The following is a 23,871-nucleotide window of genomic DNA, read 5'->3' on the forward strand; positions in this document are numbered from 1 at the left end:
CGTCCGTCCGTCCGTCTGTCCGTCTCGATGAGCGCCTAGATCTCAGATACTATAAGAGCTAGAGAAACCAAATTTTGTTTCTCAGACTCATGTGGATATCACAGTGTCACAAGTGCATATCAAAATTTCGCCCTGCCTCCTTCCGCCCTCACAAAGGACGCAAATCTGTGGCAGGCACAATTTTAAAGACAAGATAAAACCTAAAACGCAGTATCGTAGAGAATGACCATTTCTACCAGATTGCCGAATTTCAATCAGATCGTATCATCATATAGCCAGAATGAAGAAATTAATTTTAAGTTTCTTCCCCGGCCTCCTACAGCCAGTGACCCGCTACTCATTCTTTTTCTCGCTCGCACACTCTGCCTCGCTATGTACGTGAGCGCCCGCTGGCGGAGATGTAGAATCTAAATGGTATATGTAGAATCCAAATGGTATTTGTAGGTTCTACATTTTATATGTAGATTCTACATTTTATATGTAGAATATGCATTGTAGATGTAGATAGCAGATTTAGCAAAAAAAAATTTTAAATGTAAAAGTTTCTAAAATTCTACATTTTGTGGCTGCCACAGATTTTCGTCCTTTGTGTTGAAAGGGGGCGGGGCGAAATTTTGAAATACACTTGTAGCAGTGTGATATCACATGAGTCTGGAAACAAAATTTGGTTGCTCTAGCTCTTATAGTCTTTGAGATCTAGGCGCTCATCAAGACGGACAGATGGACGGACGGACATGGCTATATCGACTCGGCTATTGATGCTGATTGATATTGATATTGATTCTTGATGGAGTCGGAAACGTTTCCTTCTCTGCGTTGCACACGCCCTTTTTTGCCACAAATCTAATATACCCCTTAACTCTTTTTGAGTACGGATATAGAAATGTAAAATATTCTGAAATTCCACATATATCATAAGCTCAACTAGTTTATATACTGGCTAAGTGCGGGTAAAAAGTAGAGTCGCATCCACAGTTGCGACTCAAACGTTCCTTTTCGTTTTTTTCGAAAGCATGTCATCTCATGTCGTCGGCTCCGATACCAGTTTCGGCGCTTATGTATAATAACGTTAAAAAATATATTGTATAGGTTACATACATCTTAAGCTTACATATATATATATACGTACATATGTATACTGACTGAGTACCTGGTGGCGCAACTCACAACGTACCGGCTGATTACACTAGTCAACACGATTTTTCCTCAAGGAACAAAACGAACTTTTTCTTAAAGATTTGGGGCTTAGAAATGGTTTGATAAATTTTTTTTTATGGCAGACTTTTTTTTGAAGATTTTTGAAACCCAACCTAGTTGTTCCATATTTAGGTTTGGTTAATTAGCTCAATCTCCCATAGTTTGAGGTACCTGGACCCAAATTACCTATACACAAAAAAATGCCGTATATTTTAAAGTCAAAATCGAAACCAAATCTCCATTTCAATGCTTATATTTCCCAGACGGTAAGTGTATCACAAAGTGTTTGGGCTTAACTTTAGCTGTTTTAATTATCTCAAAATAGCAAAGTTCTTTACAACCAGACTAATTAAGTTATTAAAAAAAAAAACAAAAACAAAACAAAAAAAAAAGAGCTACCTCTAAAAAAGCTTACAAAAAAATACCAGCTCAAAAATCAAAAAAATCCAAAAAAAAACCTCTAAAAAATAAACCCATATCATCAGAAAAAGTCGGTTCGGATCCGAAAAAAAAGTTCTTTGGTGTTGTGTTATATCTCTGAGGTGTCACTACTAAGGCGCGTTCCGTTCCATCGTCGTTTTTATTCGTCATCTCTAATGTTTTTCTGGTGTTGTCTATTAATAATTGTTTTCTCGCCTTGCGCTTAATTGCGGCCAATGACTCCTACATTTGTGGGGGAAAGTCGCTCGGGTTCGTATTGTGTTGGTAGCAGCCAATTCTTTTCTGTTATCAGCGCAACTATCACCCTAATAACAACAAAAATAGTAGTTAAAAATTATTTAGCTCAATGTATGGTGAGGTAAAATTAAATCCTAAACAATATTTAACTATTAGCTGAGGCCATTTACGCGGAGAAGAAAACTTGTGGTTTTGTGTAATGAGCCCCACAAACCTAAAAAGAAATTTCTGGTCTAAAAATAAATAAATATGAGCTCAATCCGCCATTTGTCGTGCACAGTGGGGCGGCCAAAAATGGGCTGCTCTAAGTCCCATACAAAATCCAAATTTTGACGTTTTTCGTGCGAGGTAGCGTCACTGTCATCGATGTAGAAGAAAAACAACGCAAAACTTCAGATAGGGATTTTAAACTTAGGTAAAGGATTATGCATAGAGCACGTATAACAAAATTTCGGAAATACAAAACATACTTTTTTTAAATTCAAGTCAAAGTTGAAAAACGGCCAAAAATGAAGTTACTATTCTAATGATTTCATATATTTCATCCATTGGACATATGATATCTGAAAATAAATCGGAAAATAGTTCTTGTATATAAATTTTAAGTTTATGAGATATTTTTTTAGTCATCTGACTATTTTTAAAAAAATATTTTGAAATAAATAAATTTAAAAAAATTATACTTGAATGAAAATAAAATTTAGAATTATTATATGTAAGTTATAATAACCATTAAACTATATTTATCGATGGGAAAAAAAACAACGTTTAGCACATAATGCACCGCAAACAGGAAAATATTCAACGGAATCAAATATAAATTTATTGTAAAGCATGTAGACATTGTAGACAATCCTGCAGACTAAATTTTTAAAGATTTTCCTTTCAAAAACAGTTTGTTTCATGAAGATATATTGATTCGTTCAGAAGTTATCAATTTAGCAAGCTGAAATGACCGAAGGCCCCACTGTGCGTCGTCTTGCATTATTTTGTTGATTTCCTAAAATTTGGTTACTTTCCTCGTCATCAAGCACACAAATCAGCTTTTCTCAAGACACAACAACCTGCGTGTGCCTCTACTTTCTACTTCATTGCGTCTACCGATATCGATGGGTAACGCCCAGTGTAAAAATTTTATAACTGATGAAAATCGATATGCAAACCTTTCACAGTCGCAAAATACGTAACACACACACAAATAGATCATCCGTATATAAAAATGGTGGGTAGTGGTAGAAAGCTTATTTACTAATACTTACGGTATTTTTTGTAAGTCGTGTTTTCTTTTACTATTATCTCTTATAAAAAATATGAAACTTTTCAAAAAGGTTTATTCCCGGCTTACCTGTATATATTGAACTGTAATTAGCCTAAGGATTTTTGTCCCGTGCGACGGAGTTTTAAATTAAATTAAAAAAAAAATACTAAAAATAACATTTGCGCAAAATTATAACGATTTTATAGAGATATCAATGCACAACATGAATAGAAATTTGCATCAATATACTGTCTCAACTTTAGCTGAAATCTCAGTTTGATTTGGCGCCGAGAAAACGAAAATCGACTGTAGCACCATTTATAGGCCTAGTCAGGAGGTGCGTCATAAATGTAAAACCATTTGGAAAATCCGGCTTATTTTGACCTTTCTACCTCTTGCTATGCGTAAACCTGTTACAATCGACATGAGAGAAATTCCCAGATATAGATTAAATATTGTATTATAACTGATTACAGGCTATCTTAATGTCGATGCATAGTAGGCAAACCTGCCTATTGATTTTTTTTTATTGCTTATGCTAATTAATTTTAGTCAGTACATGAATAGTGTGTGTAACGGCCCTTGTCGCAGCTCAAAACGCTCGTTTTTAATTTGAAAATGAGTTGGTTTTTCTTGAGAACTTATTTGTTCTTGGAAGAATATGAATGAATTATGATTCATGATTAATGATTATGATTTAGGTAACTCATCGATTCACCTTCCTTATCCAGTGCTTTAACACAATTTTTCATTAGTCCCAGCTTAATGTGTAATGGTGGTAAAATAACGTCTTCAAACTTTACGAGAGCTGCATTTTGTATGTTTTAATTTTCCAATGTATTCTCCTCCTGTTTTGGCCAGAGTTTTCCTTAGTAATGTTCTAGCTCTACTTTCCCATAGGCACAGGAAGCAGCAGTATTTTGTGTAACCACCTTGCAATCCCGTTAACATGGCTACGACTTTTAATTCACACGCGACTTTCCACTGGTGTTTTCTTTATATTTTATATTTTCAAACAATTTAGCCATTGTTTAATATGTTTCCTTCATATTAACAGCATTGGCTATGGGAACAGACGGCTTTTGGTTTCAATTGTGTAACAAAACAGCCTTTAAACCTTTCTAACTGCTGTCAACCCCCACCAAATCGTTCAATTGTTCCTGTGAAAGAGGCTTGCAATATTTATAATCTCCTGATTGGTCATAACTTGGATCCGTTGTTCCATGCGACGAAGGCGACATCTCTCCTTTTTGCGTTTTAGTGGCGGTATTTCTTCTAAAAGAGGAGCAGGAAGCGTAAAGCAAGCAAGCCTTGACCAGGTTTTTTCGGGTAACCCCATTTCATGGATCTCCCGCTTCCAGTTATTTTGAATGAAAAAAAAAATAAACATTCAGAGCAGTGAATCTCTGGTTTTCTCCACAGCATTGGAGTAAAAGTTACTGTCCATACCTAGGACTCGGTCAAACAAAAATTACAGGTCCTTTTTGTTTCCTTTAATCCCATTTTAGCAGTTGGACCAGCAACGTACCGGATGGTATTTTTCAGGTAAAATGAGTTTTGAGTCGTTTTGGTTTAACGGCTGCAACTTGGCCGTTTATCCATCGGTTCTTACAAACGATACCTTAAACGATACCTTAAACGATTTCTAATTAATGCGTATATATAAAACCAAAATTCATGACAAGAAATACTTTCGAAAAAAATATCGCAAAAAAATGATAAAATTTGAATTTTAAAGCTTAATATCTTCCAGACAAAGTGCTTGGGTCGGATTTATAGCTGCATTTGTCAACTTTTCAGAACTGCAAAGTTCTATGCAATCAGATATAAGATACTAAGGTTATGTGAAAAATAGTATCACTATCTCTAAAAAAACATGAAAAAATACAAATTTTTTCTTTAAAAAAACGAGAAGGAACGTGTGAGGGGCTTCTGGGGACGCGACTCTACTTATACCCGTACTCAGTCAGTATACACATTTTTGAGCTTATGATTTTTAAGAATTTTAGAATTAAAAAAAAAAATTTTACATTTGCATTTAAATTTTTTTTTTGCTACATCTGTTATCTGCATCTACATCTACTATGTATATTCTACATATAACATGTAGATTATACATGTACCATTTAGATTCTGCATCTCCTCCGCTAGATAGCGCTCGCGTACATAACGCCGCAGAGTGTGCGAGCGAGAAAGAGAATGAGTAGCGTTTCTCTGGCTGGGGAGGCGGGCGAACCAACAGAAAATTAATTTCTTCATTCTGGCTATAATTATGATCCGATCTGATTCAGATTAGTCAATTTTGGAGATATGGCCATTTTCTACGATACTGCGTTTTCAGTTTTATCGTATCTTTAAAATTTTGCCTGCCACAGATTTTCGTTCTTTGTGGGGGCGGAAGAGGGCGAAATTTTGAAATACACTTGTAGCAGTGTGATATCACATGAGTCTGGAAACCAAATTTGGTTGCCCTATTGATGCTGATCAAGAATATAAGTACTTTATGGGATCGGAAACGTTTCTTTCTCTGCGTTACACACATCCACTTTTACCACAAATTTAATATACGCCTTAACTCTTTTTGAGTACGGGTATACAACTAAACCATAAAAAAAAAAAACAATATACAGCTGTGTTCAATGAAATAGTAGTGCCGCACCTCATCACTTTCAAAACTCTTTTTGAGACACTTCTAGTTATCCAAATTGAACAAATGATACCTTTTTAAATAGACTGGACTATTAGCATTAGAAAAATATCCATACATTTGAATTCCATCTTCTTGTTTTACATGACATAAGCCGAATACCCATAAAATATGCTGTTCAATGAAATAGTAGTGTTTTTTAGAAAATTAAAAAAAACAACGAAACTTAGATAAAAACATATATTTCATGTTCTTCATGTTTCTTAAGCTTTAATATTTAGTTTTTTATCAATTTGGTTTTTTATTGCGAACTTGCACCGGCCGGATATGGGTCATTAATCTCTTGCCAACGCTTAGGATTTGAGCCAATAATCCATGAAACACTTGCTATAACTTGGATCTGGTTCACGGATTTGCAGTTGAAACAATGTATTTGGTATTCCAGCATAAGATTTCGACGAGATTAATATCCAGTTGGACAGTTGGCCATGGCAAAATGTCGATCTTTTCCGATAACAATTAATTCCTAGCGAGCTTTTATGGGTGTTTCAAGTCATTATCCGGTTAAAATATCCTTTTAGCAGGAATTTTTCAACTATAATATGATCATAATGTATTCTAAAGTATGCCTACAAACACAGTTTCGCTCAAAACCATACTATACTCAAACGCCAGACCAGAAAGTACTAGCTCAAATGAGCTGGGCCCCATAAGGCTCAGCCTAGCATGCCCAATGCTATATTTTTCATGATTTTAGGTTGTAATCGGATTTCGATTTCTTCAACGCTTCAAAGTCAAAAGTACCGCAATGTCCAAAACTGTCTTTCATCAAATTATTCGATATCTGAATTGAGCTTGCGGATGGTGACTTATTTAAACTAATTTTCTTTCTTTTTAATTTTTAAAAATAAATTTAACCCAGCACTACTATTTCATTCAACAGCAGATATCATGGGTATTTGTCTAAAGTCATGAAAAACAAGAAGATCGAATGCAAATGTAACGGGGTTTCTTCAAGTTTCTAATGCTTACATTCCAGGCTTTACGTAAAGGTATCACTTGTTCAATTTGAAGGACTAGAAATATCTCAAAAAGAGTTTTGAAAGTAGTGAGGTGCGGCACTACTATTTCATTGAACACAACTGTATATGTTTTCAAATCCCGAAATCTATTAGAAAAAGTCATTTTGGTCCACAGCGGGAAGAAAAAGTTCAATTTTGTCGAGAAGTGCAATAAGGTATTTTTTTTTTGTTACTGTTAAAAAATTAACGATTGGTGAAAATCCAGAAGTTCAGATGAGGTTGATATATTTAGTTAACTAGTTCGCAAAAACTTGTGCAGGTTTTTTTACTGCCAATGTCTGATTAATGACGATATCAATGGTATCAATATATATGCAATAGATTTCACGAAATTATCCAACTCATTCAGCAAACAAAATTTGTTTTAACTTTCTTGCTTAAAATGCTTTGTAAAATTCGGTAGAAAATCGTAAAAAAAATTTTTTTAAAAATAAAAAACTTTCATATTACTATCAAACGCAAACGTTTAAATTAAAAAAAAAACATTTTTTTGTTGTCTCAACCTAGTCTAGTGTACATAAAAAAGCGACAAAAAACTACGGTTGCTATTATTGAGCTTTCTTCTGACACTTCTTCGGTATTTTTGCGCATTTTGAGTAGTTCAGTGAATGGTTGGCTCTGTAAAAAGAGTGTTGCGTTATAATTGCACAATTTTTTTTGGAAATATCTGTTTGTTCATATAAGCATAGCCTAAAGTCTATAAAATTTCAAAAACATTTCTTTTTATGTGTTTAATCCTTACACCTGTATTTTGTACTTTTAATTTGAAAAGTTAAAAAAAGGTCAAGTTGAAGAATTTAGGATCACTTAAAAATTCCTCAAAACAGCCAAATGTTCTTATTATTTGACTGACCCCCCATATTTTTTCATTGTACCCGAATAAAAATAAAATTAAAAAAAAAACTGAATGGAGTCAGTGATATTTTAATATAATAATATTATATTTTTTGAGTTCCTTTTGTTGCTTTTACTTAAATAACATAAATATTTTTCAAAATTTTGGTTTAAACACAAAAAAAACTTTTGCTTATTTAAATAGGTTTTCTCATCAAAGTTAATGAAATTATATGTTAATTGGGTAATTAATTGTTCTCGGTCAGAAAAAATTCGCAATTGTAAGTCAATTTTTTTTTTGTTTTTTTTTGTTAGTATATAATAAACATTTGAAGTCATATATTTTTAAGTTAAAAAAGCAACATTTTATTTATTAACTGCATACGCCTCCGCCGATTCTTTTTGGCCTCCACGCCGCCCCCGAAGATAACACAGTCGGCGTAAACCTTTCTGCAAACCAAATATTGTTTCTCTAGCTCTTATAGTCATACAACTTGATGGTAAGCGGGACCGACAGGTGGACGGAAAAACAATCATGGTCATATCGACTCGGCTATTGAAATGCATCCTTTTAGCTGTTACATAAATATACAAAAATGTAATATACCCATATACTCTTTGAGTACCGGGTATGGAAAATATTACATTTTTTGATAATTAAAATGATGAGGAGCGTGCTTTCGGTATACATTTTTAAAATTAAGTGATTTTACTCTATATGTTTTACAGAATTCTGCAAGCTTGGTGGGTATAGATTACCCTTCGGCGGCAATGCATGTTTCAAATTCTTTACCGAAACAAGATCGGAAGAGTCATAGTAAGCCTTCGGACCTTTCGCTCTTAAAAATAATTGGATCGGCCGTGCCTTCAACTCCGACATTAATGCCTGGGTCCTCAGGGGGGACAGAAAGTGATGCACGTGATATTAACAACGAAAATACGATCGCAAGTACACAAGTTGTGGCTGTGATTACCGGTGCTTCCGTGTCTACATCTGCAGTCGTTCTTGCCGACAGCGGAAGTAAGGAATGTAATGCAATACACAAATGTGTTCAAGAAAAACCGCGTTATCCCATTATGTGCGTTGCTCCATCTATCTCTCGACCTCAAGTAAGCTTATAATTATTATTATTATCATAAAAATCTAGTTTTTATAATTTTTGTATTTAAACAAATTTTTTATTTTCTATATCCAACAGCATCCCAATGCTGGAACATCTGTTAGAAATGACACTAGTGTGACTGCTTCATCGAATAATGATCAACCAATTCTTTTTGCTACAAAGATTTCTTCAAACGGATTACCATCAGCGGGCCAACGGCCACTTGTTCCATTATTACCTTGTAGTCAAAAAACTCATGGTGGTTTAGGACTTGGCTGCCAATTTAGTGCGCGAATCTCAACTTCAAGTTCTGGATTACCGATTTCGTCGCCGTCTTCAAGTGTAGTGCCAGCGAACAACCTGAAATCAAACGATACCGTTACAAGAACTATAAGCCACAACAATGTTACAGCTAGTGGCACTGGATTGTTATCTTCGTTATCAGCAGCTTCCGTAGAAACACTAAAAATTACTAATGGTTCAACACCTACATCCAGCAATTCAGTTGTCAATGGGTTCGTTGGTGATTTTCCAACGATCAATAGCACAGCAAAAACACTAATTAGTACACAGCCACGTGTTTCTCCTCATGTTACTACTAAATTGATGTCGGCAGTATCTACAACAACATCGATCAGCAAAAGCACAGTTGGAAATTCTGGTTCAGTGTTTGGAGCAGGGGCGAGTGCACTTGGGACTACAGGGCCCCCATTACTTTTTCCCGGAGTCCCACCCCCTCCTATGTCTCATGTGGCTGCGGGCATGCCTATGCTTATTCAGGCACCTCCATACCGTACACCTTATCCTAATTACTCTTTGTACACACCATACAACAACATAACGCACGGACCGTACCTGCCCCCAACATTGCAGACTGCATCGCCCAACATATCCTCTCCGCTTCGTAGCTCCGATACACGTAGCAGTCGAGAGTCGCCAATAGTCCCGGCATCTTTAAAAGCGGCATCGTTAAGTTTCACAGTGCAACAGAGTGTATCATCGACACCGGCGATGCGACCCATCACCCCACTTAATAACATAAGCGTTTCACAACCCGTTTCACAGTCGGTTGCAACGACAGCAAGTTTTCTTTCGGCTAACTCCACTGCGGTTCATTCGCTAAGCCATTTGCATGTATCTCATTCCCATCATCTTCCAGTATATGCCAGTAATTCTTTTGGCAATGCAACTGCCGCGCTAATTACCACAACTTCGGTACCGTCTACTCCCGCTGTAACTTCGCTTGCAACTGCTACCCCACAAGCACTCCCCCCTCCATCTACACAAATGCTTCCACAGGCTGGGCAGTTTCCATCTGTCTCTCATTTGCTAACTACGCATCCGCAGTTAGCGGCACCAATGCAATCACAACACCAACAGTTTGTGCGTTGCGGAGGTACTCCTTACACATCCACTGTTCCTGCCTCCAACTTAAGTGCTTCAGTTCTCACCGTCCAAAGTTTACCGACAACGTCGTGCTCATCATCTGTATCTGCGTCATCATCGTCATCTGTGATCCAAAGAATAATTTCACCCAAAGGTGAAAGTCCCTGCAGCAAAGATCGGGATCCCGCATACAGGTAATGTAAATATAAATATATGAAAGCATAAATAAAATATAAGTTAAAGAAAATTCGAATTAGCATAAGACTCTAAAGATTAGGTATAAATGAGGTATAATAAAGGTTGGAGAAAAATTGTGATTTTCAAATTCTTGTATAGAAGCTATTATGATCTGATCTGCTCTGCTCTGCATTAACTTATACATAGGCTGCTATTTAAGTTTCTGACCTATCCATGAAAAAAACCAACCAAAGTTGGTTGAAAATGGTTTTATTGTTTTTTAACAATATTTTTTAAGAATATGAAACCCTATTTTGAAACATTTTAATTAATTTTCGCAGATCTTTTGACACTCAGAAGAAAGTATATCTAAAACAAGGCTAATCAGGCTCTTTCGCCGTCAAAAAACGATGATATAGTTGAAAGTTGGCGGCCGCTAATTAAAAATGGTTCGTTTCAAAAATGTTTGTGGCATTATGACTCGTTTTAAAACAGGGGCCGACAGCGGCACTGTGCATAGGAAAAAATCTCGGGCAGCGCAGTCGGCATAAAAGCTTCGTGTGGCTCGGCTCGGCTGCAGCAGCTGCAGAGAGCCAACTTTGTGTGTCCTATGCACAATTTCTCCGCTGCCGCAGCGGCAGAGAAATAAGTAATGTATTAGCCCTTCGTGTCTGTTGTCTTCGCACACAAACATGTGTGTGCGTGCCGACCCCTACTTTAAAATATGCATACCGTCGCAGAGTGTGGCCTTCGGCCATTTTAATAATTAATAAAAATTAATATAATTAAAACCTTCTAAACTAATTGAGATATCTCCATGAAATAAACTGCATTTGAAAGGAAAATCTGCATAAATGTAGTCTGCACGGTGCATGGCTCTACAACTTCCAGAAGCTTTACAATAAATAGTCAAAATTTTACTTTGATGCCAGTGGATATTTTCCTATGTAAAATGATCAATTACACTGCTAGACAAAATCTAGATAACTTTTTTTTATAGAATTTTTGAAGTCTTGTATTTTTTTTAAAGCTTTTTTTTAGATATAGCGCTTCTTTTTTGACATAACTCTAGAATACCCGCGCTGTATCCACAAAAAGTAATAGGCTGACAAGAACATTGTAGTACCTTTTACAGGTTTTTTGTATCGTGGTAATAGAATGGATATATCTGAAGATATAGCGACTCAAAGTTTAAATTTCTACCATTTTTAATGTTTCTTCAACTTTGGCATTTTTCTAAAATATTTGTTTACCCTTGTTCAAAAAGAGTTAAGGGGTATATGCACTTGTTGTAAAAGTATATATATTCCAGATAAAAATCAATAGCCGAGTCGATATAGCCATGTCGCCAAATTCTCAGAGACTATAAGAGCTACATATAGCAACCAAATTTTGTTTCCAGACTCATTTGATATCACACTGAATAAATTTTGTTTGAAATTTTTGTCACGCTCTCTTCCGCCTTTGCAAAAGACGAAAAATCTGTGGCACCCACAATTTTGAAAATACGAGAAAACAAAAAATCGCAGAATCGACATTGTGTATTTATAATCTACATTTTAGATGTGGAATCGACATTTTAAATGTAGATAACAGATGTAGCAGAAAAATGTAAAATGTATATATATTTAAAAAATCTAAATAAATCTTAAAGCTTACATATTTATATACAGTTGTGTTCAATGAAATAGTAGTGCCGCACCTCACTACTTTCAAAACTCTTTTTGAGATATTTCTAGTCCTTCAAATTGAACAAGTGATACCTTTACGTAAAGCCTGGAATGTAAGCATTGGAAACTTGAAGAAACCCCGTTACATTTGCATTCCATCTTCTTGTTTTTCATGACTTTAGACAAATACCCATGATATCTTTTGTTGAATGAAATAGTAGTGCTGGGTTAAATTTATTTTTAAAAATTAAAAAGAAAGAAAATTAATTTAAATAAGTCACCATCCGCAAGCTCAATTCAGATATCGAATAATTTGATGAAAGACAGTTTTGGACATTGCGGTACTTTTGATTTTGAAGCGTTGAAGAAATCATTGCTCGGTCCAGAAGAGGAGACCTAAGAGTTAAACTAAAAACTTAAGGCAGGAGGTATAATGGGATTGAAAACTAAGTTGTATGCACTCTCACTATTGTGTTTAATTAATAAACTATAAGAAGTAGACTGAAAATCGATTTTGTATTCGAAAAAAATATTTTTTAGAGGATGGTCGGCGATGGTCGAAGGCAAGACCAGGCCTTTAATATCCTCAAAAATTATGAAAAAAATTTTTAATCGCTGTCAGTGATGTGACAGTTCGTAGACGAACACATTATTTGAATGCAAGAAGTCCCAGAAAGCTCCGCGTTTGGGTCTGAGAGTACATGGGTGCACGACTTCAGTTTGGAAAATCGCATGTGGTCTGGCCTGTGTTCACAGTGACAAAAATGCTGTTGACTGATGATAGTAAAGTTGTATTTTATGGTAAGATAGGCTCAAAAGAATATGTTTGGAATTCACAGAAATCCGATTACCACCTAAAATCATGAAAAATATAGCATTGGGCATGCTAGGCTGAGCCTTATGGGGCTAGGCTCATTTGAGCTAGTACTTTCTGGCCTGGCGTTTGAATATAGTATGGTTTTGAGCGAAACTGTGTATGTAGGCATACTTTAGAAACATTACATTCATATTACAGTTGAAAAATTCCTGCTAAAAGGATATTTTAACCGGATAATGACTTGAAACACCCATAAAAGCTCGCTAGGAATTAATTGTTATCGGAAAAGATCGACATTTTGCCATGGCCAACTGTCCAACTGGATATTAATCTCATCGAAACCTTATGGGGGAATACCAAATACATTGTTGCAACTGCTCAATCGTCAACCAGAGCCAAGTTTTAGCAAGTGGTTCATGGATTATTGGCTCAAATCCTATTGAAGCGTTGGCAAGAGATTAATGACCCATGTTCGGCCGGTGCAAGTTCGAAATGAAAACCAAATTGATTAGAAACTAAATATTAAAGCTCAGGAAACATGAAAAACATGAAATATAAGTTTTTATTTGAGATTCGTTGTTTTTTCAATGTTCTAAAAAAACACTACTATTTCATTGAACAGCAAATTTCATGGGTATTCGGCTTATGTCATGTAAAACAAGAAGATGGAATTCAAATGTATTGATATTTCTTCGGTTTTCTTTGTTCAATTTGTCTCAAAAAGAGTTTTGAAAGTGATGAGGTGCGGCACTACTATTTCATTGAACTCAACTGTACTGACTGAGTACGGGCATATAAGTAGAGTCGCGTCCACAGAAATTCCAATGTGTTCAATAATAATAATTATTCTCAAGCTTTCGGACTTTTCCGACAGCTTGATAAAATTCCACAAAATAAGTCAGAAAGCGAAATCGTTTAATCTTAAAAACTTGGCTTTATTTTCGACAATTTATAATAGCGAAAAATTCAATCCGTGTGTTCGTGGCGAAGGGTTACTGAACATATATATGTATATATACCTTGCAAGGGTCGTTGGACTATATTAATCTGTTCCGTTTGCTCTCAAGTTTTCGACTCTCCCGCTCTCAAGAGCAATGCAACTAACTCAGACCGCTCAACGCTCGGGCACTCGGGCTTGATCTACGACTAGTGATGATAAGAGCGAGCGTGCATTAGATTTAAGAGCGACAGATAGCGCAAAGAGCTTGTTGCCAGCGGTTGCTCCGAAGAAATGTATCCCTTTATCCATTGTTTATTCTATATTAAAAGTATATTAGCATATAAAGGCTATACAAAACAGTTATTCTGATATTATGCGTCAAGCTTTTTCAAAAAGTGTCTTAATACTCATTAACTCAGCTGCGCCACTTTCGTTGTATGAACTGGCACATCTATATACTGTATGTATGACATTAATTGAGTATCCTCATTCTGACTATAATTATGAATCGATCTGATTCAGATTCGGCAATCTGGTAGATATGGGCATTCTCTGCGATACTTCATTTTAGATTTTTTTTGCTACATCTGTTATCTACAACTAAAATGCTGGTCTCTTGCTGGCGGAGGTGGAGGAAGCAACCGAAAATTAATTTCTTCATTCTGGCTCTAATTATGATCCGATCTGATTCAGATTCGGCAATCTGGTAGATATGGTCATTCTCTACGATACTGCGTTTTAGTTTTATCGTATCTTTAAAATGGTGCCTGGCACAGATTTTCATCCTTTGTGTGGGAGGATGGGGGCGGGGCGAAATTTTAAAACACACTTGTAGCAGTCTGATATCAGACTCTGGAAACCAAATTTTGTTTCTCTAGCTCTTAAAGTCACTGAGATCTAGGCAAACAAAAACGCAAATACGAATAAGGGAACAGTGCAATCTCGAAGAAAAGACAACAACAAAATCATAACAAAAATCGGTAACACCAATCAAAGAAGAGAAAAAACCGGTTTTTGCTGGACGGATCGCATACGCACATAGATTTTTGCATGTGTTGGGCTTTCGGTATGCTGGTACACAGCACAAACTGTGTATGCGTACAAATATATACATATATATATCATCAATCAATTTCTAAGCCCAAAATCTTTCAGAAAAAGTTGGTTTCGTTCCTTGAGGAAAAATAGTGTCGGGTAGTGCTATCCAAAATGTCCTGAGAAAAAGAAAGCAAATAAGGTGGCAATACTTTGTCCAGATTTAGCAATAATATTTGGTAGTTGACGGTATGGATGACGATACTTTTTTTAATTTATGAAGCGCCAGAACACATTAGGATTGGACTTTCAACATCAGAGATGTATTGATTATATAGAAATTTATTCAGAAACTCAAACTCTCGCTTGTGTTGCCTGTATCAATCGCTATCCCTTGGATTATCCCATCTAAGAAAACTTTTGTAGAACGTATTCCTTAAATTTTTATATTTCTGGAGGCCTTTAGTGTGCCAAGGAAGCCTATACAAACCCTCTAACTTGGTTGAAACCATGCTGTCAAGAGTATTTATAAGGGTAACAAGGAAGTTATTATAATTAACCCAATCCATAGATATGAGGCAATCAATTACGGCAACCAAGCTGGCAGGATCAAAATTAGATCCAGAAACTACTTAAAGAGCTGGTAAAAAATTTAAAAATTTGTTATTAAAGCATAAGAGCTTATGATGAACAACACAACTAGAAATAGTAAATTCATCAGGCTTACAGAGGAATGAACAATAGAATTAATAAATATTAAATAAAGTAACCTATCATTAAAAATATTATATACTTGAGTGAGGCCCATGCTATAACAATCATCAATGCCGATTTTTTGATGTGGCAAGTGTACATTGCCAGGCACCATAGCAAGGGATTGCGGATCACATGTCCATACAACAGATACTAAATTAAAATCTCCTGTAACACAGATACCAAACAGAGTCATCTAAGCTGGTATTTATGCTGGAAACATTGTTCATATCGCCTGATAAAGTAAAAAGTCACATCCTGGGGGTATATAGGAAACAACTATTAAAGTCTTCCCGGACTAGCCAGACACCTCGATAGTCAACTGGTCCAGAAGTGAGTCATTTAAAAAGTTCAACTGCTACGCAGAAGAAAGTACGTCGGACAGGCACGATGACACCTCCACCGCTCTCGCAATGAATTCCGCTGAATTCTCTATCCTTACGATAGACCTGGAACAAGTTTGCATCGAAGAGCTCATTGGAGGTGAAGTTAGGGTTGAGCCAGGTTTCAACCAATATTATGACGTCATAATCGCTGTTGGAAGTACTAACGAAGAGTTTTGAGTTTCTCATATCTCATTCCAGATATGTTTTGAAAGAAAATTTTAAGGCAGCTATTTCCATTTCTCTTGTCAGATGAATTTGGCTACCTGACGGTAATATGGAGTGTAAGAGTAAAATCCTTATCGGCGACACCAGATGTCTGCACTGCACAGCCAAAGGAACCAATATAAAACCCTGCGCAATGTTTCTGTTCGAATACGTATTGGCAGGCTGAGATCATCATTAAAAAAGTTAGAGATACAATCCATTCGCTAAATAGCAGAAGATATTCTTGTAGATACTTCCGCAGTCGGTGCGTGCCGTTGACAGCGCGCTGCAGAAAGCATCAAAAGCATGCAGAAAATTGTGGAGAGAGCAAGTGTCTGTTATAAAGTAAGATTTTACTATCCCACGCTGGCAATTGTGAAGAAGAGAGCGATACTCGAATAAAATCGCTGAGCCATCCAGGTGTTGGACGATACGCCGTGGCAGCGGGAGGTGAAAGTAGAGTCACTCCAAAGAGCACGGTACGAGCGAATGCATCGCAAGCAAGTGTATTGGGAACACAAAAAGCAACTGTTAAAAGCGACTGAATGTATGAGGCTGCACGATGAAGAGAGAGCGCTGTGTGGGCGCGCACCCATTCCACTTTCGTGGCAGCATACCGACTTTTTCTGATAGATATGGGGATTTTAATTTTTTTAAAGAATTATGGTTTTTTTTTCTATGTCAGAACTTTGTTTTGAAGAATTTTTGAAGTCTGGTATTTTTTTTTAAGCTTTTTTCTGAGGTAGCGCTTTTTTTTATACCCGTACTCAAAAAAGAGTTAAGGGGTATATTAGATTTGTCTGTCTGTCCGTCTGTCCGTCCGTCCGTCTTGTTTGACGCCTGGATCTCAGAGACTATAAAAGCTAGAGGAACCAATCTTTTTTCCAGTTCATGTGATATCACACTGCTACAAGTGTATTTCAAAATTTCGAACCGCCCCCACAAAGGACGAAAATCTGTGGCAGGCACAATTTTAAAGATACGATAAAACTGAAAACGCAGTATCCTAGAGAATGGCCATATCTACCAGATTGCCGAATCTGAATCAGATCGGATTATAATTATAGCCAGAATGAAGAAATTAATTTTCTATTGGTTCTTCCACCTACTTCAGCCAGAGACCCGCTACCTATCTCTTTCTCGCTCGCACACTCTGCCGCGTTCAGTGCGCGAACAAACCGTAGCGGAGGAGATGTAGAATCTAAATGGTACATCTGTAATCTACATGTTATATGTATAATATACATTGTAGATGTAGATACTAGATGTAGGAAAAAAAATGTAAACTTTTTATACCCGTACTCAAAAAAGAGTTAAGGGGTATATTAGATTTGTGGTAAAAGTGGATGTGTGCAACGCAGAGAAGGAAACGTTTCCGACCCCATAAAGTATATATATTCTTGATCAGCATCAATAGCCGAGTCGATATAGCCATGTCCGTCTGTCCGTCCGTCCGTCCGTCTGTCCGTCTGTCCGTCTTGATGAGCGCCTAGATCTGAGAGACTATAGGAGCTAGAGAAACCAAATTTGGTTTCCAGACTTATGTGATATCACACTGCTACAAGTGTATTTCAAAATTTCGCCCCGCCCCCTTCCGCCTCCATAAAAGACGAAAATCTGTGGCAGCCACAATTTTAAAGATACGATAAAACTAAAAACTAAAATCTGAATCAGATCGGATCACAATTATAGCCAGAATGAAGAAATTAATTTTCAGTCGTTTCCCCCCGCAGCTAGAGCAACCAAATTTTGTTTCCGGACTCATGTGATATCACACTTCTATAAGTGTATTTCAAAATTTCGCATTTCCCCCTTCCGCCCCCACAAAGGACGAACATCTGTGGCAGGCACAATTTTAAAGATACGATAAAGCTAAAAACGCAGTATGGTAGCGAATGACCATATCTACCAGATTGTCGAATCTGAATCAGATCGGATCGTATAATTATAGCCAGAATCAAGAATTTGCAGTTGCTTCCCCCACCACCACCAGCTCGAGACAACTTTACCTATGCTGGTGCTCGTAAAAAAAACATGTAAAATGTAAAATACTTCAAAATTCTACATAAATCATAAGCTCACCAATTTATATATTGACTGAGCTCACATATAGATTACATTACACATAACAAAAAGTTATATGGTTTAATAACAGTCTAGGTGCTATGGTTTAAGTCAACCTGATCACGATTACAAAAAAAAAAATCGAAGATCCAAAGAGCATTCATCTTTTAGATGAATTCCCAATAAAGCTTCAAAGAAATTATTGAAATATGTTTAAAAGCACAAGGATACGAATTAAATGATCAAAATATTAAAATTTGTGTAACGTAATAGTAAATTTGAGACTTCCATAACTCTTAAATAACAACGCTTTCAGAAAAATGTATATGCACATAAAAAAAATCCATACAGGGTTGAAATTTTGAATGCGAATTCAATAAATGTTAAAAATACAGAGTTTCATGTGACTTTGCTACAATTTCCGTCTAAATATGAGTGCGAATGTTCGATTTTGACCATATAATATTAATTGCTTTAGGCGAGTTTGCTTCCACGAAATGATTCTGTTAAAATTCGATTCTATTGTTCTGCACTTTGAAGTGGATTTTAAGATACATATTTTTGATAGATACGTCTCTGAAAGGTTGTTCACGGTATAATTTACAGTAACTCCTTAAGGAATTGTTCTAATCATAGCTAATATTTTTCTCCAGCACTACAAATCTGCGATCAAACATATCGGCAACATCATCAACAGGTGTGTCGCAGGGTGTCAGCATAAGTGCACCATTTTGTGCCATCGCGCCAAGTCCATACGTTGGTATAACTATTTCATCATCAAATTCATCAATGACGGGCCAAGGGACGGGTCTATCGTCCTATTCTCCAAGGAATGGGTTGTGGTTAAAGTAATTTCTTATTTAACTTATTTACCATTGTAATAACGTTATACCTTGCTTGCAGTTCTACCCCTTCTACTATGGTATCGACACCCATCTCATCGACATCTGTCATATTCAGTGGTAGTGCCCGTCCAACTCCACCGCCATTAAATATAGGAGCAGGAATTGGAATTGGTATGGTGGGGACAGTGGCTCCGACGACAAGAACTCCATCCAATTCAATATCACCACATGATATGTCATCGGCTGGTGTCAGTGGGCATGTGACAGCCACAAACTTTCAACCTACTTCGTACTTCCCCGCACATTTAGCACAACCAACGTCTTCTCCAGCGGCTCCAACCTCTGCTACAGCTATTAGCTCCGTTCCGCAAATTTCATTGGTGTCCCACACTTTTACCACTATTTCAACAACGGCAGCAGCTTCTGCTACTACGTCATCGTCCAACATACAAGGCATAACTCAACCTACAGGTGCAAACACAATTACATCCACACCGCATCCGTTTTCTGCAGAATCTCTTTTTCAACCAAGTAAAAGTATGAGGATTATAATGAACAGAAAAGTGAAACAAACGTTTATGTGGTTTTTTTTATTTTTTGCATAGATGACCAAGCAGATTTGCTACGTCGCGAGCTAGACAGCAGGTTTTTGGATCGGTCTGGCTTGTCTGTTCCTCCCACACCACCATCGTCAACATATCTACGACAAGAGCTTCATCATCATCAGCACCAGCATACTCACTTGCACCAACATCAGCAGTTGTTGCCAGCTGCATCCGTATCCACTACAGCAATGCCCTTGCATACAGGCCAAACAACTCCAGCGCAAATTTTTCCGCCGCCATTATTTAAAGACATTCCCAAACTCACGACTGTTGACCCCCAGTTCTATCGGGCTGGTATTGGATTACCTCCTGGCGGCTATACGAGTTACAGTTCGGCAGGTCTTTTACACACTGGTTTGGGTGGAGCAACGCCGTTCATGCCCCCGAATCATTTGACCGCTTTTGCTCCCAAGGTAAGCAATAAAACCATACATATATCTTATGTCCTTTAGAACGCATTTAAGACCAAAGCAATGAAAAAAAATGTTCATTGTCAGTGCAGACAGTTTTCATTCATCCTGTCATTGTAAGGGTCGCTCAAAGCTTTTGTGCCTTTTCAAAATAAAATCTAACAAAGATGAGAAAAATAAAAGTAACGACAGTATTTTTAAACTTTAAGCTAAACCTAATGACCACTGTATACATTAATAATGGAACTTTATTTTTGTTTTGCTTTTGGGACTTTTTATGGAGAAATATTAGTTGTATGTATAATCTATATTACAAAGGGACTACGTTTTTACTTTGAAATATAATACTGGGTAATATAATTTTATAATTTAATCAAAACCTTGAACTTGCACAGTTGACGCAAAATACTGCTATATATACGTATTTTGGCACTAAATATCCAAGTAAAGTAAACCTTAACATATTTTTTCGGTACACACCTGGAACATAAATACACTTATGGACAAAATAATAGGTGTGCTTTTTTTTCTTTTTCAACTTTTAATTTCTAGTTCATATCTTCTCTAATCTTAACAAATCAAAGTGTTTTCAAATCTTATATTAATTGTCTTTAAAGAAAAAGTAAAAACAGTTTCACAAACTCTTTAATTTACAAGAAAATTAAATATTTCCTAAATCCGTCAATTTTGGCTGGACATGTTTAAATGTTTAAATTATATTTTAAGTCCTGTTTTATATTAAATTGAGTGTCTGGCAGCTAATACCCGGTATATCCGCCATTATTTTGCAGGGATTTCTCCATTCCTCTTGGCATGGAGGATATTAACTTGCGATAAGTTCCAATTGGAATGTTGTACCTCCTCTTTGGACAATATCCCAAATTTGATTTTTATTTTGTCAAAAAGTCTTTCCGACCTCTCTTTTGAGTTCACTCCAGAGATTCTCGATTAGATTTAGGTCCGGGGATTGACTTGGCCACCCAAGAACATCCACACTTTGCTCTCGGAACCAATCATTATCCTGCTGGAACTTCCATAAAAGTGGCATATTATTCTCGGCATATGGTAGCATCACCGTATCCAATAGATCTTTGTATACGAGTCTGTCCCATATTCCGTCAATACGATGAATCGGACCAACACCATACCATGAAAAGCAGCCTCATACCATTAGGCTACCACCTTCATGTTTCACAGTTTTACATGTGTACCTGGGATCAAATTCTTTGCCTTTTGGACGACGAAAATTCCTTTTCGCATCATTTCCAAATAAATTGATCTTGGTTTCGTAGCTCCAGAGGATATTAAGCTATTTTTTCTCACCCTCCGGTCCGCACCAGGCTATACGATCTAGTGCAAATTTTTTCTCCATCTGTAATTTTGCCGAACGAAGCAAAGGAACCCTGCGAGCAATCCTACCTGGTAGGTTTGCTATTGCCAATCGTCGCCGAACGGTCCGTGATGACACAATATTCCCAATTTCGTTGGCAATCGTCCTGGAGGACTTTAAACGGGTCGCATTTAACCAACTGAACCATGCGATCGTCGGTCTTAGATAATGATTTTCTGGGTGCTCCCCTAGTTTCACCTATTTTTTTCGATTTTATGGCATTGGTTACGTTTTGAGATCGTTTCATTAACCTGGCAATGGATTTATAAGTTTTACCCTCATCTCGGAGTCGTCGAATGAGCCTTCTCTCCTCCACACTGCAGTGACGACCACGGCCTATCTTATACAATTTTAATGGTTGCTAAGTCTATATTTAGTTATATTTTCCTAATACCTTACCTTTTGCAACCAAATAGTTATCTTAATAAGCTACAGGTTAATGTTTTGCGTCATACACCTATTATTGTGTCCAGCCAAAATTGACCGATTTAGGAAAATATTTAAATTTCTTATAAATTAAAGGGTTTGTGAAACTTTTTTTATTTTTTCTTTAAAGACAATTAATATAAGATTTGAAAAAATTTGATTTGTTGAGATTAGAAAAGATATGAAATAGAAATTAAAAGTTGAAAAAGAAAAAAAATCACACCTATTATTTTGTCCATAAGTGTACGTTTTTTCAACCAAGCTGGATTTTCATATCAGTCCTTAAGTGAGTTTTTCAAGAACAGACAACTCATTGCCAAAACAAAAATGAATTAATGAATAAGCTACCTGGTATTGAGTATCATTTATGGCAACACATGCAAAAATACAATGGCGGAAGACTTAATAACGCTAGAAACCAAATTTTTTCATTAAGGTCAAGAATATAGTAGATAACACTACTCGACAAAATCTAACTTTTTTTTCCTCAAGGAACCTAACCTTATAAATTTTTTTTAATTGGTTAATTTTAAATAATCAATTTTTTTAATTTAAAGAATTTAACTTTTTATACCCGTACTCAAAAAAGAGTTAAGGGGTATATTAGATTTGTGGTAAAAGATGATGTGTGCAACGCAGAGAAGGAAACGTTTCCGACCCCATAAAGTATATATATTCTTGATCAGCATCAATAGCCGAGTCGATATAGCCATGTCCGTCTCGATGAGCGCCTGGATCTGAGAGACTATAAGAGCTAGAGAAACCAAATTTGGTTTCCAAACTCATGTGATATCACACTGCTAGAAGTGTTTTTCTAAATTTCGCCCCGCCCCCTTCCGCCTCCACAAAGGACGAAAATCTGGGGCAGGCACAATATTAAAGATACGATAAAACGCAGTATCGTAGAGAATGACCATATCTACCAGATGGCCGAATCTGAATCAGATCAGATCATAATTATAGCCAGAATGAAGAAATTGATTTTTATTTGTTTTCCCCGCCCCCGCCTGCCAGTAGCGACCGCGCTACTCATTCTCTTTCTCGCTCGCACACTCTGCCGCGTTCAGTGCGCGAGCAACCCCTAGCGGAGGAGATGCAGAATCTAAATGGTACATGTAGAATCTACATGTTAGATGTAGAATATACATTGTAATTATAGATGTAGATAATATATGTAGCAAAAATGTGTAAAATTAAAAATTTTTTTTTTTTAATTTTAAAATTCTAAAAAATCATGCTTAAAAATGTATATACTGACTGAGTACGGGTATAAGTAAAGTCGCGTCCCCAGAAGCGACTCACACGTTCCTTCTCGTTTTTCACATAACTTTAGTATCTTGAATCTTTTTTTAATGAACTTTGCCATTCTGAAATAAGCTAATAAATCCATATATAAATTATACCTGAACACCTTGTAGCTTCAGCTTACCGTTTGGGAAATACAAAGCTTTCAAATGCAAAATTTTTTAATTTTGTGCGCTGTTTTTCAAAATTTTGATATTAAAAACTCAGGAAAAGTCGAAAAACGTACATATATCCTGTGTATGGGTGCGCTAGTTATTCATCTGTTAAAGTATTGTTCATAAAACTCTATGGAGTACGAGCTATAATTGTTTGACCAACCCTCCGAAAAACTCATTTTGTCGTTTGGAACGTTGCTAGCCCTCCAAGCAATGCTTGTTTTGACATTTAAAATAATGAATCGTTACCTCAGAAAAAGCATTAAGAAAAAAAATATTTTAAAAAAATTTCTAACGTAGAAAAAAATCTCATCAAACAATTTCAAAGTCCCAAATCTATCAGAAAACTAAGTTCGGTTCCTTGAGGAAAAATCGTTCAGATGGGGTAGAAACACACTCATATTTGCTATTACGTACATTTAGAAAAATTTTGAACACATGGTCTCTAAAAGATTCTAGTATAATAACGAGAAGGAACGTGTGAGTCGCTTCTGGGGACGCGAC

At 36.4% G+C, this 23,871-nt stretch overlaps 1 protein-coding gene across 6 annotated transcripts in view; it reads left to right on the top strand.

Moving 5' to 3' along the window:
• LOC111081552 (serine-rich adhesin for platelets) overlaps positions 1-23,871 on the top strand; it is a 55,024-nt gene that overhangs the window by 8,499 nt on the left and 22,654 nt on the right. For all 6 annotated transcript variants that reach the window (XM_041595900.1, XM_041595901.1, XM_041595902.1 and 3 more), the window contains exons 7-11: positions 8,426-8,806; positions 8,896-10,379; positions 18,885-19,079; positions 19,135-19,613; positions 19,682-20,094. In XM_041595900.1, the coding sequence (XP_041451834.1) occupies positions 8,426-8,806; positions 8,896-10,379; positions 18,885-19,079; positions 19,135-19,613; positions 19,682-20,094 (2,952 nt within the window). The remainder of the gene's footprint in view (positions 1-8,425; positions 8,807-8,895; positions 10,380-18,884; positions 19,080-19,134; positions 19,614-19,681; positions 20,095-23,871) is intronic.

This window comes from Drosophila obscura, unplaced genomic scaffold (assembly GCF_018151105.1).
Source record: "Drosophila obscura isolate BZ-5 IFL unplaced genomic scaffold, ASM1815110v1 contig_87, whole genome shotgun sequence".
Classification (NCBI taxonomy): Eukaryota; Metazoa; Arthropoda; class Insecta; order Diptera; family Drosophilidae; genus Drosophila; species Drosophila obscura.